Source organism: Phascolarctos cinereus, unplaced genomic scaffold (assembly GCF_003287225.1).
Source record: "Phascolarctos cinereus isolate Bilbo 61053 unplaced genomic scaffold, phaCin_HiC Scaffold_4;HRSCAF=312, whole genome shotgun sequence".
In the NCBI taxonomy this organism is placed as follows: domain Eukaryota; kingdom Metazoa; phylum Chordata; class Mammalia; order Diprotodontia; family Phascolarctidae; genus Phascolarctos; species Phascolarctos cinereus.
This window is the reverse complement of record NW_027555847.1, coordinates 334,528,164-334,546,128: the sequence shown is the minus strand read 5'-3', so window position 1 is coordinate 334,546,128 and position 17,965 is coordinate 334,528,164. Positions and strand designations below refer to the sequence as shown.

The 17,965-nt window shown below is 36.7% G+C and overlaps 1 protein-coding gene across 5 annotated transcripts in view; it reads right to left on the bottom strand.

Moving 5' to 3' along the window:
- The window catches only part of LOC110202749 (3',5'-cyclic-AMP phosphodiesterase 4D), a 686,828-nt gene that overhangs the window by 254,975 nt on the left and 413,888 nt on the right, over positions 1-17,965 (bottom strand). For all 5 annotated transcript variants that reach the window (XM_078153183.1, XM_078153182.1, XM_078153184.1 and 2 more), the window contains exon 2: positions 8,789-8,980. In XM_078153183.1, the coding sequence (XP_078009309.1) occupies positions 8,789-8,980 (192 nt within the window). The remainder of the gene's footprint in view (positions 1-8,788; positions 8,981-17,965) is intronic.

The following is a 17,965-nucleotide window of genomic DNA, read 5'->3' as shown; positions in this document are numbered from 1 at the left end:
TTCACCTGCTTTAAGGTTTACAAAGCACTACTTTCACAACAAACCTATGAAGTAAGTAGTGATGTCCTGCTCTGACCATTGGCCAGAAATTATGGGAATTTTCTTGGCCTGAATGATGGAAGCCCCAGAATGATCCTGGAACTAAGTAATCCAACCCAATGAGATTTAAATACAAACCACTAATTATTTAAATGTCTATTCCATGTAATATAATGTGATAGGTGCTGGTATACAAAAACAAAACGAATAGATCTTACTCTAAAGGAACTTCTGTTCTACAAGAGAACCAAGCAGGAAACTGAGCAAGTTTGTTGAGGTTAAGAGGAAGAAGGTGGGGAGGAAGAAATAGAGGGAATGAAGGTACTCCCTTGCCTAATTTTTCTTTCCTAATCTAATAATTTAACCTAGGACACACCCATATTGGGGTGGGTAGTCTTACTCCTTTTCCTGGTTGGATATAACCCCATATAAAAACATAAGTATGGAAGAAGGACAATCTAGATTGCTTCCTAACAAAATTTTGGTGATTTTATGACCAACTTTATCTTCAACAAATTCATCATACATTTATTTAGTGCCCAGTATATGCAGAGCCTATAACCATGGAAAATGATGAAAGTTCTTGCCCTCAAGGAATTGACAATCTAGTAAGGGACAAGACATGTACACAGAAGTGTACAAAGAAGATAGAAAAATTCATGGGAGGGTCAAACAGCATGGTCTGAGAAACTAAGGAAGGAACGGTCATTTCTAAATGACTCTCAAACACTAAGATGATTATGAATTTCTGAATCAATCTATAGCAGTAATAGGAAAGGCAAACTGTTCTAGAGATAGCATCCATAGAAGACTAAAACAAAAGCTAGTCTATTTAGATTATTAACAATTTTATAATACTTTCTATGAGAACAAGTTTCTGCCAATTCTGGGTTGTGTTTTTGTTTGTTTTAATAAGAATCTTAGTTCTGTTTATAACCTATCTGAAACTTGCCTACATGGAACCTTATGGCTTCTAATCTCTTATTCTATAATACAATTACTCTTCTGCAGGAAATATGACTCAGCGCTGACCTTAAAGAAATGAAGACTCACCTTTGTTCAGCCTTTTCGCAATTCCTGAACCAAGCCCCCTAATGCAATCATTCCTACTCTACCCAAGGATTTGGAACACACAATGTCATATTTTTAATGAATACAGCCTATGAATTAATTTTGCTAGATCACAAGCTTTAAAAAAATAACAATTCAATTTAACTCAATAGTACTTGAATAATTTCAGGGTAAAGAAAATGAGAAATGTTTCTTTAAAAATAAACCAGTGGGTTGGTGGTAGAATAGGAAGGAAATAGTTTTCAGAAGTCATTCTAAGGATTTCCAAAACTAGAGGGCTTGAAAAGTTCCATGGGGTTATTAAATCAACTTATAGAAAGAGTCCTGCTGCTTAAATCTCTTGCATAATTTCTTATTTGCCTTGTAATGAATATCTCTATTTATTTTTAACTACACAAAGTACCCTTGTGTACCTTGCATTTGTACATATACTTATACAGTTGGTATTATCAGAGTGAAATGCAGCAGCAGGAGCAATCTCATATAACTGTAGGAATAATTTTCAAAAGTACTTGGGAAATCACTAAAAGGAAAAAAGCCACGTAGAATTCTATAATTACCCATGACCTTCTATGTTAAGATTTCCATGAAATCACTTGGGGAACCAGTCTGTTGTCTAACTGTCCTAGTTTCTATAAAATGTTTGCTATTATTTATAATAGCTTAAAATTATCCACTATCAACTTCAGGCTCTTAATGTATTCATACTAGAAATTAACAGTATTTCCCCACACTTCCTTTCCTTTATTTTATATACAATTGTGTTGCTCCTTGTATTCGACCCTCTATGAAATATGCTGGGGCAACCATAACCTCCTCTTTTTGCTTAAAACTATACAACTTACAATTAATAGGCTTCTTCTAATGAAATACCTGTGTTAGACTCTGAAAATGGTTCACAAACCTGCTTCACTATTTTATTTTAGTGTTATAAGCAACCATTTTACATTTAAAATAATTTCTTTTATAATTAAAATGAAACTGACAGGGCAGCTAGGTGGCACAGTGGATAGAACACTGGCCCTAGAGTCAGAAGGACCTGAGTTCAAATCCGGCCTCTGACACTTACTAGCTATGTGACCCTGGGCAAGTCACTTAACCGCATTGCCTAGTCCCCCCAAAAAAAGAAAAAAAAAGAAAGTTTTGGGGGCAGCTAGGTGGCGCAGTGAATAGAGATCTGGCCTTGGAGTCAGGAGGACTTGAGTTCAAATCCAGTCTCAGGCATTTAACACTTACTAGCTGTGTGACCCTGGACAAGTCACTTAATCCCAGATTGCCTCACCAAAAAAAAAAGAAAAAAAACGAAAAAGAAAATGAAAGTGAGATTTAGCTATTTCTAAATAATTTGGGTAAAAATATTAATAAAGACATTGGTAGTATCAATTATTTTGCACATTTTGTAACAGAAGCTTACAGCATTATGAGGACTAGTCCTAAAGTTTTTGGAAAAGGTAAAAGTGGAGAAGTACTGAACTTAACATTTGTTGAATATCCCACAACAAGTTTTAAATGGATCTCTGCTAAAGCTTTGGTGAAAGAGCTAAATTATAGGGCTTTATAGAAAAACTGCTTCTGAAAACTAGACAGGATTGTACATGGAAAATGGTATTTTTCTGCACATTAAAGAAATTATATTTAATTTTCTTGGCAAAGGCACAATCTTCCATCTATTCCCAGATTTACATCTCCAACTGATAATTTTGGAATAAGAATTCCAAGCTTCCATTTCTGAATTGGTCAATGAGTTGCCAGGGAGATAGGGTGGTGACTGCAATGGGTGTAGCACCCTTGGAAGCCATGGAAGTATTGTAAGGGGGCCATAAATCCATATGTGAATCTACAGAGGAATAAGTTATGGTTAATAAAATGCATATTCATTTAAAAGTATTACTGAGTCCACAGTAGCTTTAAGTCATTACTTATTTTCTCAGTTAATGAACTGATTCAAGACAACAACAAGCATTTATTCAACATTTACCATGTGCCTAGCACTGTGCTAAGTGCTGAGAACACAAATACAAACAGAAAGAGAGACAGTACCTGCCTTCAAGGAGATTACATTCTAATGAGAGAAGATAACACATAAAAGGAAGCTGCAAAGGGGTTAGAAGGAGAAAGTCTAGAGGCCAAGGGAGGAGCCTGGAAAGGAATGAAGACATGGCTGCCCTGGATGCTTTTCTTAAAATGTAGATTTGGGGAGATACCAGCTCATCAGAGGAAGAGGTCACAGGGGCACAGTGTCCTTTCAGTGTGAGAAATCCAGGGCTGGAATAAGTTTCCAGGGCAAGGAAGTTTCTGTGAAACTATAGCTAGGCCCCAATTGATGCAAATAATGAATCCAATGAATTATTTTTGAACAATTAATTAACTTGCTCACATTATTTGAATTTGCACTGAGCATTTCCATTGGACTAGAACCGATGACTATATTTTACAAAATTATAACTTCAAGTAGTGTAAATTCAAATATATGTCACTACTTCATAGGGTCACATTCATCCTTACTGATTTTTACTCTTAAATGGATATTCTCTAAGTTGTAGTTGCTGTTGTTTTTAATTTAAGAGACTGGAAACCACTGGTCACGTAGAAAAAGTGCAGGCCAGGGAGTCAGAACAACTGGATTCTAGTCCAACTTCTGATTCTGACGGAGCAACGTGACCTCAAAGACTTGAGAAAATGTTTATTCTTTTTTTCTTTTAACCAAAATCATTTTTAAAAATTTATTTTACTATATAAATTGATCACTTAAAAATTAATCACTGTGCTGTTTCCTCACGAGTAAAATGAGGATGGAATGAGAGCTAGTGGGTATGAAAGTTAACTCAACTGTACAACATTTACCAACCCTAATTCTAATCATACTCCCCTTTCCTCCTCCTTCTCTTACTCCTCCTCCTCTGTCTCACAACCACAGACCCTTAACTACCTCATATATTTGTAAAATAGGGATTAAAATCATTTTTGCTCTTGGATATGGATGGAAATTACTTATGATGTATTGAGTTACCAGGAAAAAAATGTTTAAAATACGGTGGCAGTCATAATCGAACCTGTTAAGTATTTAAGTATTTACAAAAAATATTTAAATGTCCTTAATAATAAATACCACAGCTTATATGCCACCAACTTTTTGTGGGAATATATGTTTAATTATTTAATAACTCATTCCACTAATCTCTCTTGTGTGCCTGCTACATTCCACTGCTTCTGGGGAATATTAATAAGAATAACATTTACCTAGTATTTTATATGTACAAGCTTTTCCACACACATTTCTTTCATTTATTGTCACAACTCTCTGAGGTATTTTACAGAAGAGGAAAATGAGGCTCTGATAAGATTAAGTGACTTTCCCAAGTAGGGTATTTCCTTTTGTCAGCCTTGTGAACAGAACACCTGGTTAGGAAATGTCTTCTACCAAAACAGATTGTCATCTGGTATACAACTGATAATCCTAGCAATTTGTCTGGGGGCACCAGTGCCACACAATTAATGTTTGTTAAATAAAGGACTTGACCACAAGTCCTTGAACATCCTTAGGTTAAGGTCAACTCTCTTATCTCCCACACCACACCGCTTTACCAAGAACCTGTAGCCATTTCTAGACATTAGAGTCCTCTTTAAAATGTGGCGGCTCCAACTGTATCCATCCTCCAAATGTGATGCAACCAGGGCAGACTATAGCTATATCTGGAGCAGCATCAGAGCCATAAGACCAACCACAGTGTTGCTGCAGTTTATCTATGGAAGCATCACCTAAAGCAAAGAGGATATCTTATCCCAAAGAAGACATGTATTAGTGCAGTTGGAAGTGAATAATAACATCGGCAGTAAGGGCAAGAACCAACATTCACATGAAGCTGTAAAATTCCAAAAGTTGTGAAGTCCCAATAGAGCAATGTATAGAAATTACCATATAAGAATAATATATAAAAATGCATGATCACATACATATTACATATACGTATGTGTGCATATACACATATGTATATATACACATCTCACACATCTATATTTATGTACATCTCATATATACATAATTATTTGTATATTATACTTAGGTGTAGGACCATGTTTTTTGCTTTTGTATCCTCAGTGCTAAGCATAATGCTAGGCACAGAGTAAGCATTTAATAAATATTTATTGATTAAATGATTGAGTGACACCTATCTTGCCCATGTGAAGCATATAGGAAGATCATCAGATGAAGACTCAAAGAAGTAACATAACCTATAAACTGCAAGCAATTGTTAGCTGCTTACCAAGATGTGCCATAGCTTACACATGCTCATTGCCAACCCACTGTTTTCAGCATCTGTGGGACATCTATTAAGGTGGAGAATGCAGATCAGCCTAGCTACCATGGAGATTTTCAAAGAGGGGGTGTGTGTGTGTGTGTGTGTGTGTGTGTGTGTGTGTGTGTGTGTGTGTGTGTGTGTTCATGTCCATGATAACAGTAGCAGTAGCAGTCTTCAAATAGTTAATGTCGTGCACATAGTAGGTATTCAATGAATATTTGTTGAACAGAATTAAATTTAATATCTCATATAAATTCTAATGATGGATACACACACACACACACACACACACACACACACACAAAATGAGATATTGCATGCAAAGTGTTTTGCAAACCAAAAAGCACTACATACATTTTGGAAATTATCATTATCATTATTTAATTGTTGTCATGTTATTACTTATTCTTCTTTTTTTTTTTTTTAGGCAATTGGGGTTAAGTGACTTGCCCAGGGTCACACAGCTAGTAGGAGTCAAGTGTTTGATCTGAGGCCGAATTTGAACTCAGGTCCTCCTGACTTCAGGGCCGGTGTTCTATCCACTGTTCCACCTAGCAGCCCCCATGTTATTACTTATCTTACAAACTCCTACCAAAGACAAATTATTTGAGGTTTATTTTTTGTTGATATTAATGTATTCATTCCTATGTAACATTCTGTTTTGTAAGAAATATGGGCCAGACTGATGAACCAAACAAGAAGAAATGAAAGAAAATGGAATGCAAAAACAGAGAGAGAAAGAGATTATATTCAGATAAAAAATATGGTAACGTGACGTTTACGTCAGCTATGAACATTTGTTGCTGTCATCAGTACCATGATTAGCCTTCCAAGTCTATCCCTGACAACATTCCATGAGGCAGTGGACAGAACATTACAGTGGGAGCCAGAATCCATGTAACTGTGAACCAGTTACAATACTTTTCTAAAGCTCAGGTTCCCTGTCTATAAAATAAGGATAATAATTTCTCCCTTGCCTTTCTCTCAGTCTTCCTGCCAAGACAAAATTAATTTCTGTATGTGAAAGCATTTGAATGCTGTAAAGTTTAACAAAAATGTAAGCAATCATTTTTATTATTTGTTTTCCTCTCCCAGTAGAATGCTTACATTATTCAAATAAAAAACACTCAACATTTGTTTTTGTACTGGTACACTAAATGTAATAATTAGATTTGACTTCAGGATGGAAAACAGCTAGGCAATGTGGTGTGAAGGAAAGAACACTGGCACAGTAATCACATTTGATACCCGTCTTGAAAAAGGAAGCATGAACCTTAGGCCACCATGGTGCCTGAGCTTCACCTATGTACCTAAAAATAAAAGCCCCAGAGCCACTGGGAAAGGATAAAAAGGAAAAATAGAAGAGAAATGATGAAGACACAAAGCAGAAAACAGTGAATACTTTAAATTGAAATGTAGCATTCAAAATCCATGGTCAACTCATCCTTACTCATTATTTGTAACAGAGGAAGCAGAGATGAGGCAGTTAGGCGGCACAGGGGACAGAGTGCTGGGCCTGGAGTCAGGAAGACTCATCTCCCTGAGTGTCTGAGTGACCTCAGACATTTATTAGCTGTGGGACCCTGGCCGGTCACTTAACTCTGTTTGTCTCAGTTTCCTCATCTGTTAAAATGAGCTAGAGAAGGAAATGGCCAAGCACTCCAGTATCTCTACCAAGAAAATCCCAAATGGGTTGATAAAGAGTCAAACATGACTAAAATGACTGAACAACAACAAAAACAAAAGTATGGATTCCTCAATTTTTGCAGGGCAATACATTAGAAGGATATTCAATTTGTATTGGATACCTCAGGAAACTCATAAGTCCATGCATACAGCAGAAGAATCTGCACATTAATTTTGGTTTGTTCCCAATTTAGATGTTACATATCTCAGCATCACTGAACCATCCCATGGTACTCTACTGAGATGATAGTAAATTCCATTTTGATTTTGGGATGATAGCAAACAGACTTTCATGCTTCGTAGGACTTAACTTTAAGGTAATAAAGAGGCACTGTTGCATAGTGCTCAGAGAGAAGGCCTTGAAGCCTGGAGCTTGAGATCATATTCATCCTCCGATATGCACAGGCTCTGTGACCCAGGGTAAGTCACTTAACCTCTCAGTGCTCTAGGTACCTCTTTAAAACTCATAGTTGCAAAGCAGGTGCCAGCCCACGTTGTTGGAAGGATATCCCTCACCTGGGATATCCCTAGACCAATGAAATTACAGGTCCATTTCCTTTCCTTTTTCTGATTTTAAAATATCCACATATTATTTGGATATTTCTTCCAGGGATATAACTTGATATAATCATTTTGAAAATATAATTTTATGTATTAATGATTTTTCAATCTGAAGATTTCTCTGGGTATTCTCTACTAAAGCCTTTCTCCTATGAAAAGCAAGGGGAAAGGCACTGGAAAGAAGTAGGCATGGAAACCATAAAAAATATGAATTGGGGTGGGGATGGGGGGTCAGTAATAGTTACCAAATTAAAAATAAATTCACTTATTAGATGTAGGTGGTACTTAATCAGTCCTGATTGGATTGAACTGAGCATCACTGGGTTTTAAATTATAATTTCTCTGGTACTGATTCTGAAATTGAACTTGAGATGATTAGGAACAAGAAAAAAAAAGTTTCCCAGGAAAGCCAAAACACTACAGGCCTTATTTATCAGATTGTATGTCACAGCACATCCGAATTTTAATATATGTTCAAACCCCCCAATTTTACCAAGCTCCTCGGCCACAGAGTCAGTAAAGAATGTTTATCTCAAGTCTTGTCAATGATCTGACAAATGAAGACAACAGCTATACAGGACATGGTGCTGGGAACTTTTCAAATGATGCTGTTCTCTAAAGAAGCAATTACAGTGAGAGAGATTGTCTGTTCAAACTGGGAAGCTTACATCTTTTCAAAATACAAAAGAAAATGATCACATGGCAAAACAACACAACTGGAAATAGGATGGAGCTAAACAAACAAAATTTTTTTTTTAAGAAAGAGGTTTGCATTTAAAACTTTTATCAGCCAGTGATCTTTCTTGAGAAAAATGCCTATTATCTGATAAAATTGTCAGTGTCACCATAAAAATGTGGTGCTCATGCTAATTCGTAAACAAAAATGCTCAACACATGTCCAAAGAGTCCTTTCCTTCTCATTCCCTTAAGATCGTTCTTCAGTCAAAGCTGATGTTAATTATTCACATTAATGTACTCATTTATTTTTCCCCCTGAGGAAAGAATTCAGTGGGTACAAATGGCAAAGACTGATCACATGGTATTTTGTCGCTAGTTCTGGCAAAAATTGCATGCCAACCATCGACAATATTCTTATGTCCTTCATCCTAAAAGACCTCCCCCGCACTTACATATCACTGGCAATGGAGGAGTTCCTCGACATGGACTTTGGAGAGAGGTCATAGTCACTGTCTGACCGATACAAGAAGGACTCCCGGCGTTGGCTGTGGACAAAATTAGCCTGGAGAATTAGCCCTGATCCTGGGCTGGTCATGGGATCCAAGGGACTCCGTCCGGAAGATGTACCATTGTCCACATCGAAACTGGAATGAAAGGAGAAATATTTACATCACTACATGCACTTGGAAAACAGTGATCTAATTAGCAAAAAGAAGTCAGGTAAAAAATGATCAGTGGGAAAACCTACAGCTGATTCATGTGCTCAGAAAATCAGTAAGAGAGGTCTTGATAACACTGAAAATGTGTTGTACTTCAGTGACACTTAAGAAAAAAACCATTATCGACTTTTTTTTTCTTGTTCTGCTAAGCTTTTGGAAAAATTACTTTCCTCAGTGTCAAATACACAGCCTGGACTTCAATGTGGCTACTATCAGATTAAAATGTAATTGGGAACGCTTTAACAAGGTAAGTAAAAATACAATAGAACATAATGTTAGTATGTGGTTTTCTAAGTCAATATACGGCCTGCAGACATCCTTATGTAGAGTTTATTTGTCCCCATTTTCATTTGATTTGGACACCACTGGGAAAGACCTTTAGAAACTTCCAGAAAAGAGGAACCACTGTACAAAGAATATGATAACCTAACAAACCTTGCAAACAGAGAAGATACACTTGGTATGTTAGTCTTTTAAAAGAAAAATAACAAAGTTTCAACTGAATTCATTTCAACAAATATTTGTTGAATACTTCTATATACTACTGAGTATACAAATGCATTATAAAACATTGACCTTATCCTCAAAGAGTTTACATTATTTAGATCTAATAACCATAAAATGTCTTTCCCAACTAGCTTGACCTAAAAACAAAAGCCTACTTTCAGAAAATCATAGGAACAGAGGAGGGGTAAAAGGGGAAAAAGAAGAATAACAAGGCAGAGTACAGTACTTTGTACCAATTAGGTGAATGAATGGGAAAACATTAATTCTTACTATATGTCAAGAACGGGCCAAGTGCTTGGTATAGAAATAGGGGAAACAAGAAGAGCTCAGATGCTCACATTCTAAATGGGAGACGAAAACCTACAAAAGCATCCAGTTGGAAGGCAGATAGGAAGGCAGGAAAGTCCTGAGAGTTCAGCTCTGGGGCAGATGGTAGGGTCTAGGGGAATGAAAGGCAAAGCAGCAAAGGCAAATGGGAAGGCCCTGAAGACTGTAGGAAGCAGTGGCAAGGCATATGAGAAGGTCTCACAGTACTCAGCCTCACCATAAGGCTTGCAGTTAGGTGGTGACTGCCAGCTCATCTAAGTGCTAGGAATAACCATATGGCTCTGGACAGCCTCAGGTTTACTGGGGAGGAGTAAAGGGAAGGCAAGGGGAAAAGATACTCCCACAATTGTAACTTTTCCTCCCTGATCAGCTTTAATGAGATCTGAGTAGTTGAGGGAAAGGATGAAGGGAAGATGATAAGGATGCTCTCAAGGGCAGTTATTTCTGTCTGGTGGCCCGGATGGTGTCTTACATGCTTAATAAACACTTAAATGAATGACGAAATAACCCTCAAACTTTATTTTACTCAATAGTTATTCAATTATCCCTGCACTAAAATTTTCAGCCAAATATCTAACACATCACTCATTAAAAATGATAAAAATAATAATAATCCTTCGTTTTCCTCTGTTCCTACTGAAAAGATTAACTGCCAATGAAAGAAAACAAGAAGACAGATACTTCACCAATGATAATTCTCAAATGAGAGTGTTGACTAAGAGAAAAGAGCAGCAAATAAAAGATGAAAAGCTATTTCCCTTCACCTATACGTACGATCTACCTTGATCAGTCACAGGAAAAACATTCCAAAGTGGATGATGATCCACTTCTTTTTAAGTACAAAGGTGGGGCTATTTTATCTAAAATAAACAAGCATATGCTTTCTTGTAGATTTGTCTCATTTTAGAGCCTCATTAAACTGAATTCAATGAACATGTAAGTATTTGCTATGCCCTCTCCTAGGAGTAAATGACAGAAAAGAGAAACAAGACAGAGTTCCTACCAAAACCCTCAAGACAGAAGATCTCATGTTCCCCTACCCCAACGTGGGATGTCCTACTTCCCATTCACTTATCTGGAAGAACAACATATCCTAGATACCACTGTTGCCGTGATTTCTTTTGCTCCCTCCTGCCTTACACTTAATCTCCTTCAGGGAAATCTTTCCCTGCTTTCCAAAATGATAATTAGCCAATAGATTAAACTAATTGGACTAATGTGCTAAAGACAGAAGACTGTAGGAGTTTCTGAATACTATCCTTCCATTGCCCAGGCCATAAAAGCACATTGTAAGGGCCATCTGAAGATAATGGTGCTTATTTGATTACTGTGTTACATTCTATTAATTTTTAGTTAATCCACATAATAAATGTGGGAAAGCCTTCAGTAGTAACTCATCTCTCATTAAAAGTCAAAGAATTCATAATAAGAAGGCCTATTAAATATGTTAATAAATTATCATGTCATGTAGGCCTTTATCGAAGTCGCTCAAAGATGTGGTTTAGTTTTTCATCAAGTATAAGAGAATAATCTGGGGAATATAATAATCAAGCAGCATATTGGACAATCAAATCAAGAAACATTTATTAAGCTCAGTAACTACGAGCAAAGTTCCCAAGTTCACAAAGTCAATAAAAGGCAGATTGAGAATTAGAATTTGTGACTTCTGGATCCTAGCCCCAATTTTATATGACATATCTTTCTACTTCACCATCTAACTCTACAGTATGCTCACACATATCTCACAAAATAACACTAATGGAATGGAAATTTGAAATCTTATCATTAATTGTAGTTTCAAAGTATTTAATTCAATAATCCTTATAAAATGGATATGGAAAATCTAAGGGGAGTTGTAGTACACACAGGATTTCTGGCAATAATAAATTATATTTCCTGGTGGTTGCCATTATTCCATTATATATCATACTCTTGTTATAGTTGAAAGTGGCCTTGGACATCATTGAAGTCCAAACTCATTTTATAAATGAAGAAACTGAGTCCAGGGAGTTTAAGTGATTTGCCCAAGGTCACACTGGTAACAAATGGCACAGCCAGCACCTGACTCTAAGTCATAACTCCAAAACCAGTTGGGGTTCATTCTAATTGTAAGATACACTAGACATGTCCTGCAAGTTGTGACCAGATCCCTCACGAATCCACCAGATGAAGAAAGTGGGCCATAGCAATTAGTCTCATTCCTTCACTTACTTTGTGGTTTCCCCTCAATTTTAGACCATCCCAATATAGGATACCCCTCTGTGGTTTGGGAGAAAAGTCACAAGGAATTGAATAAGGCTCAAAGAGGTAAGTGACTTGCCCAGGGTCATAAAACTTGTGTCAGACAACAGATTGGAACAAAAGTCTTCCTGACACAAAATCTAACTCTCTCTCTATCTACTAACCACACCGTCTGTTGCAGAAATATATATTCACTGTGTTTTAAAGGTATTTAAAGTGTTTATTTCTTTAAATGAGGAAGTAGTGCATAGTGAATAGAAAGCCCATCTAGAGCCAGCATTCTTTTTCCTTTTTTTTTTTTTGCTTTTTGGTAAGGCAATCAGGGTTAAGTGACTTGCCCAGGGTCACACAGCTAGTAAGTGTCAAATGTCTGAAGCGGGATTTGACTCCAAAGCCAGAGGTCTGTCCACTGCACCACCTTGCTGCCCCTAAAGGTAGCAGTCTTCCTCTAACATAAAGTTTCTACAACCCTGGGCAAGTCACTTAACTTCTTAGTGTCACCAGGCAAATATCAAAAAGAAATCCCTGCACAGATTCTTATTGGTAAGAAGATTTTCCACAACAGAAGCTCCTTATACCAACAACACTGTAGATGTATACAAAAAAAATCCACTTATGGCATATGTTACTTAGTAAAATATTTTTTAAAACATAATATCATCGATTATTAGAAATTAAAGTTGCTTTGGGGAACGGCTAAACAAGCTGTGGTATATGACTGTAATGGAACACTATTGTGCTTTAAGAAACGACAAGCAGGATGATTCCAGAAAAACCTAGAAAGACTTACATGAACTGATGCAGAGTGAAACGAGCAGAGCAAGGAGAACATTGTACACAATAACAACAATAATGCACGATGAAGAACTTTGAATGACTTGGCTATTCTATGCAATACAATGATCCAAAACAATTCCACAGGACTCGTGATGAAAAATACTATCCACTTCCAGAGAAAGAACTTTTGTGGTCTGAATACAGACTGAAGCATGCTCTTCTTCCTTCCTTCCTTCTTTCCGTCTTCTTGCACAAATTGACTAATATAGAAATGTTTTACACGAGTGCACATGTATAACTTAGATTGTTTACCATACCAGGAAGTGGGGAGGAAAAGGAAGAAGGGAGAGAATTTAGAACTCAAAACTTAAAAAAAAACCACCTAAATGTTTGTTGATTGAGTGAAAATAATTACAATTGCCTAAGCAGGTTGTTATGTCACACTGAGGAAAACTGGAGGTGGAGGCTTCTTTGATGCTTTTGACCTTATCTCTATGATGTATACATTTTGTCCACTAGGTGGGAGTCATTTTAGAAATAAATGAAAAGTCTATTAAAAAGTCATTTGCAGGACTAAATAAACTGTTTCCTAAAGAAGAACAAAAAACAATCTGTCACAAATCATTCTGAGGAGATAAACTGTATAAAGTCAGGAAAGAACAGATGGCCATGATATACAGGGTGCTGAAAGGAGAGCACTGTCTGTGCAAAAACTTTTCAGTTTCATAAAATCAGTTATTTATTTTGTCTTCTGGAATTGCTTTTGTCCTTTATTTGGTTAAGAGTTTATCTCTTAAAATTACTATTGATTACAGAAATGCAAATTAAAACAACTCTAAGATAACACCCTACACACCTATCAGATTGCCTAATATGACAAATAGAAAATGATAAATATTAAAGTGGACATAGGAAAACTGGGACACTAAAGCACTGTTGGTGAAGTTGTGAAATAGTCCAACCATTCTGGAGAGCAATTTGGAACTATGCCCAAAGGGCTTTAAAATGGTTCATATCCTTTGACATAATAATACCACTACTAGGTCTGTATCCCAAAGAGATCAAAGAAAAAGGAAAAGGATTTATATGTACAAAAATATTTATGGCAGCTTTTTTTTTTGTGGTGGCAAAGAATTGGAAATCAAGGACATGCCCATCAACTGAGGAATGGTTGAATAAGTTGTGGGAAACCTGGGAAGCTTTATATGAATTGATGCAAAGTGAAGTAAGTAGAACTAGGAGAAAAGTATGCACAGCAACAGCAATATTGCATGAAGATCAGCTGTGAATGACCGCTATTCACAGCAATACTATGATCCAAGACAATTCCAAAGGACTTTTGACAAAAAATGTTATTCAACTCCAGAGAAAAACTAATGGAGTCTGCAGATTGAAGCACACTTATTATTATTATTATTATTATTATTATTATTATTATTAGACAATTGGGGTTAAGTGACTTGACCAGGGTCACACAGCTAGTAAGTATCGAGTGTTTGGTGTGAGGCCGGGTTTGAACTCAGGTCCTCCTGACTTCAGGGTCGGTGCTCCATCCACTGCACTGCCTACCTGCCCCGAAGCACACTTTTTAAAAAAAAAACTTTAAAAAAAATTTTTCTTTTTGGTCTGTGTTTTTGCAGGACTTCACAAGTATTATCTATATAAAATTGCTTATCTTATCAAAGGTTTGAGAAGGGAAGGGAGGGGAAAAATTTGAAATTCAAAATTTTAAAAAATGAATATTAAAAATATTTTTACATGTAATTGAGAAAAAGAAAAAAAAATTTATCTTCTACCTCTAGCTGTGAGAGGTATATGATCTACTTTTTCCCTAAATTTTTATAACATGATCTTTTATATGAAGGTCTCATCCATTTATAATAGATTGTGGAATATGATGTAAAGTACTGGTCCAAGCCAAATTTCTGCCAAGGCGGCTTTCCCAGTTTTAAAGACAGTTTTGATCAAATAGGGAGTTCTTTCATGAATAATTTGTGTTTTCCAGTTTATTGAACACTAGGTTATTGAGTTCATTGGTTCTGATTGTCCCTTATCTAGTTGGGTTCACTAATCTACTTGTCTGTTTTTATTTACTGAAATTCTGACTCTATTATCCAGTTTGTTAGATATCTCTACCTGCTGGATATTATAAGCAATTTGACAAACATGCCAGGTAAGCCTTTATCCAAGTCATTCATAAAATTGTTAGACAACTTACAGATAAGAAGAGAGTCCTCAGCCATTCCATTAGAGGCTTCTTTGCAAGTTGATATGGAACCATTAAAAAATAAGAGTGACAACTATTTTAGATTGGTCATTCATTGAGTTACAAATCGTGCACAATCGATTAGCTCATTTCTCTCCATGAGAAAAGCATGAAAGACTCGGTTAAGTACTTTTCCAAAATCTGGGTAAACTGTGTCACTTTTATCTACTCTTCTAGGAATTTTGCCAAAAAACAAGTGAAATTAGTTTGGCAAGTTTTATTCTTGAAGAAGTCATGATGTGCCTCTGTGTGATCAAAATTTCCTTTTTTGGCTTCTCACTAACCATTACTTTAATAATACATAACCATTCTACAAGACATTGCAATCAGCCTCCCCAGCCCATGATGTGCAGATTTCACTCTGTTCCTTTTTTTTAAATCTGGCACCTCTCTCTTGTTCTCCATAATCATTCAAAGATTAATGAAAGTGGTTCAGCAATCATATTTGCTAGTTGTTTTCTTTGTTTGTCTTTTAAGTACCATGATACTAAGCCTAATGACTTATCGACACATCAAGGACAGTCAGGTAGCCTCTTATTAATTGTCTACTTATCTTGGGTTTGTATTTTCAGAACTTAGCACACTACGTAGCATGTAGTAGGTGCTTAATGAATACTTGTTGACTTGATAGCCATGGAGAAATGGTTTGATTCTAAGAGATGGAAGAAGTTTCATGTAGAGAAAGAAAAGCAAGAGATTTTAGCCATAGTCTGCTAAAGAGGAGAGATTTAAACACATGGTCTTGGGTCTAGAGGAATAAATAGCGAGGCACTGAGTTACAGTGGGAAGAGCAAAAATCCTCCACTACTACCAGGAGCTATTTAAAAGGTGCAAATACAAATGGAAAGGATTTGTCTAACAACTCTGTGTTCATTTTTCTTCCAAAGGTGGACCAAACACTTAAAATAATAAAATTAAAATAACACTTAAAAATACGGTGGCAGCTAGGTGGCACAGTAGATAGAGCACTGGGCCTGGAGTAACGACAATTCAAATCCAGTCGTGGACAATTACTAGCTATGTGACTCTGGGCAAGTCACTTAACCCTGTTTGCCTCAGTTTCCTCATCTGTAAAATGACCTGGAGAAGGAAATGACAGACTACTCTAGTATCTTTACCATGACCCCAAATGGGGTCATGAAGAGTTGAACATGACTGAAATGATTCAACAACAACAACATAAGGTGGGAGACTTGTATAAGGCCTTGAGGTACAAAGTATAACTTATAAGAATATAGAAGTTTGCTTCTCAAACCCAAAGTTTATTTCCTTCTTGGGAAGGTTTCCCCTAAGGTAGTGTTAAAAGTTTTAAGATCTAAATATGTCTCTGCAGAGTGTAAAAAGGATTCATCAGAAAGTGGTAAAAGAATTATATTGACTGTTTATAGGTTATGTGAGCCCTTTTTTGCGGCTTTGCATTTTCTGTGGTGTGAAATAAAGTTTGCCTCCTCTCTGATATGCACTAATGTTCTCATTGGAAATGAGGACTCTTTTGCCCATATTTATCAATCAATTCTGAGGTTCTCCTAGGAAACTCTGGGTGGGGAAAAAAATGAGCCAAACAAAACGCCAAGCCTGAATCCAGTTCTTTTAAGCACGTAGTTTGGAATGCTGGGCCACAGGTTACCATTGTCATTCTCTACACAATATTAAATGTCTTACTCATTGTCACTAAGACCACAGCCTATTTATAGTAAAGCCCAGTAATATTTTCCTGTTTTAGATTTCTCAGCAGGGTCAAACAGCTGTTCTGGAGAATTCCCATCATTTAAGTTCTTGACTAAATCTCCTAATGACTATACTGTGGTAGTAGAAATTGATCTTTCATTAGCAGCCTTTTAGGAGTGAGTTATGCAGATGTTTATCCTGCTTAACAACTAAAAGTGTCTTACCTCCAATCTAAATAGGTCACTCTTGAGAAGAGATGATCTTTAGCTGCTTAAGGGGATTATGCAGTTCAGTGATACTAAGCCTGGTAGGCTGCCCTAATGCGTATATTTGCACACAGAACAGGCATCTAAGAACAGGAACATTTTGCCCTGTGTTTTCACAGATGGCTTTCATAAACAACAACCCTGTTAAAGCTGGCACCAAAGTGAAGGGTGTAAATTTCTTTACGAGTAAAAATATCAGGTGACCTTTGGAAACATACTTGTTACGACATTTGGTTACAACTTGTACACACTCGAGTCACTCAGTGTAATAAATAAAGATGCAAAAGAAAAATGGGAGCTAAGTTGGATATCTTGGCTGGCACTTTCTCCGACAACTGTTTTGCAAGGAGCAGTGGGGAGTGAGGTAGGCGGTGCTTAATTAGTAGAAACAAAAGCACTTGGTGGGTGGCCAATTCCTTGAACATGCACATTCCAGTATAAAAGAGAAAAAGTAAAACCTCCGGCAAAACTATGGATTCCCATACTTGAAGTAAGGAGTTAGATTGGGAAAGGGGGCGTAGGAGAGAGGAGGAGAGGGAATGTTATCTTTTTTTTTTTAATTGAAGTTTTCTAATTATTGAAGAAAAGGCAGCTAGGTGGATCAGTGGTTAGAGTGCTGTATCTGCAATCAGGAAGTCAGGAAGAGGAGTTCAAATTTAGCTTCAACACTTAGAAGTTCTGTGACCACGGGCAAGTTACTTAACTTCTCTGCCGCAGACATGCCCTTATAAAAATGAAAGAGTAATCAAAAAAGTGATTATAAAAGAGAAAAAGTGAAAATGTGAGCAAAACAATGAATTCCATACTCGAGGGCTGTAGTTAGACTCGGGGTAGGGGTGGAAGTAGAGGAGGTGGGAG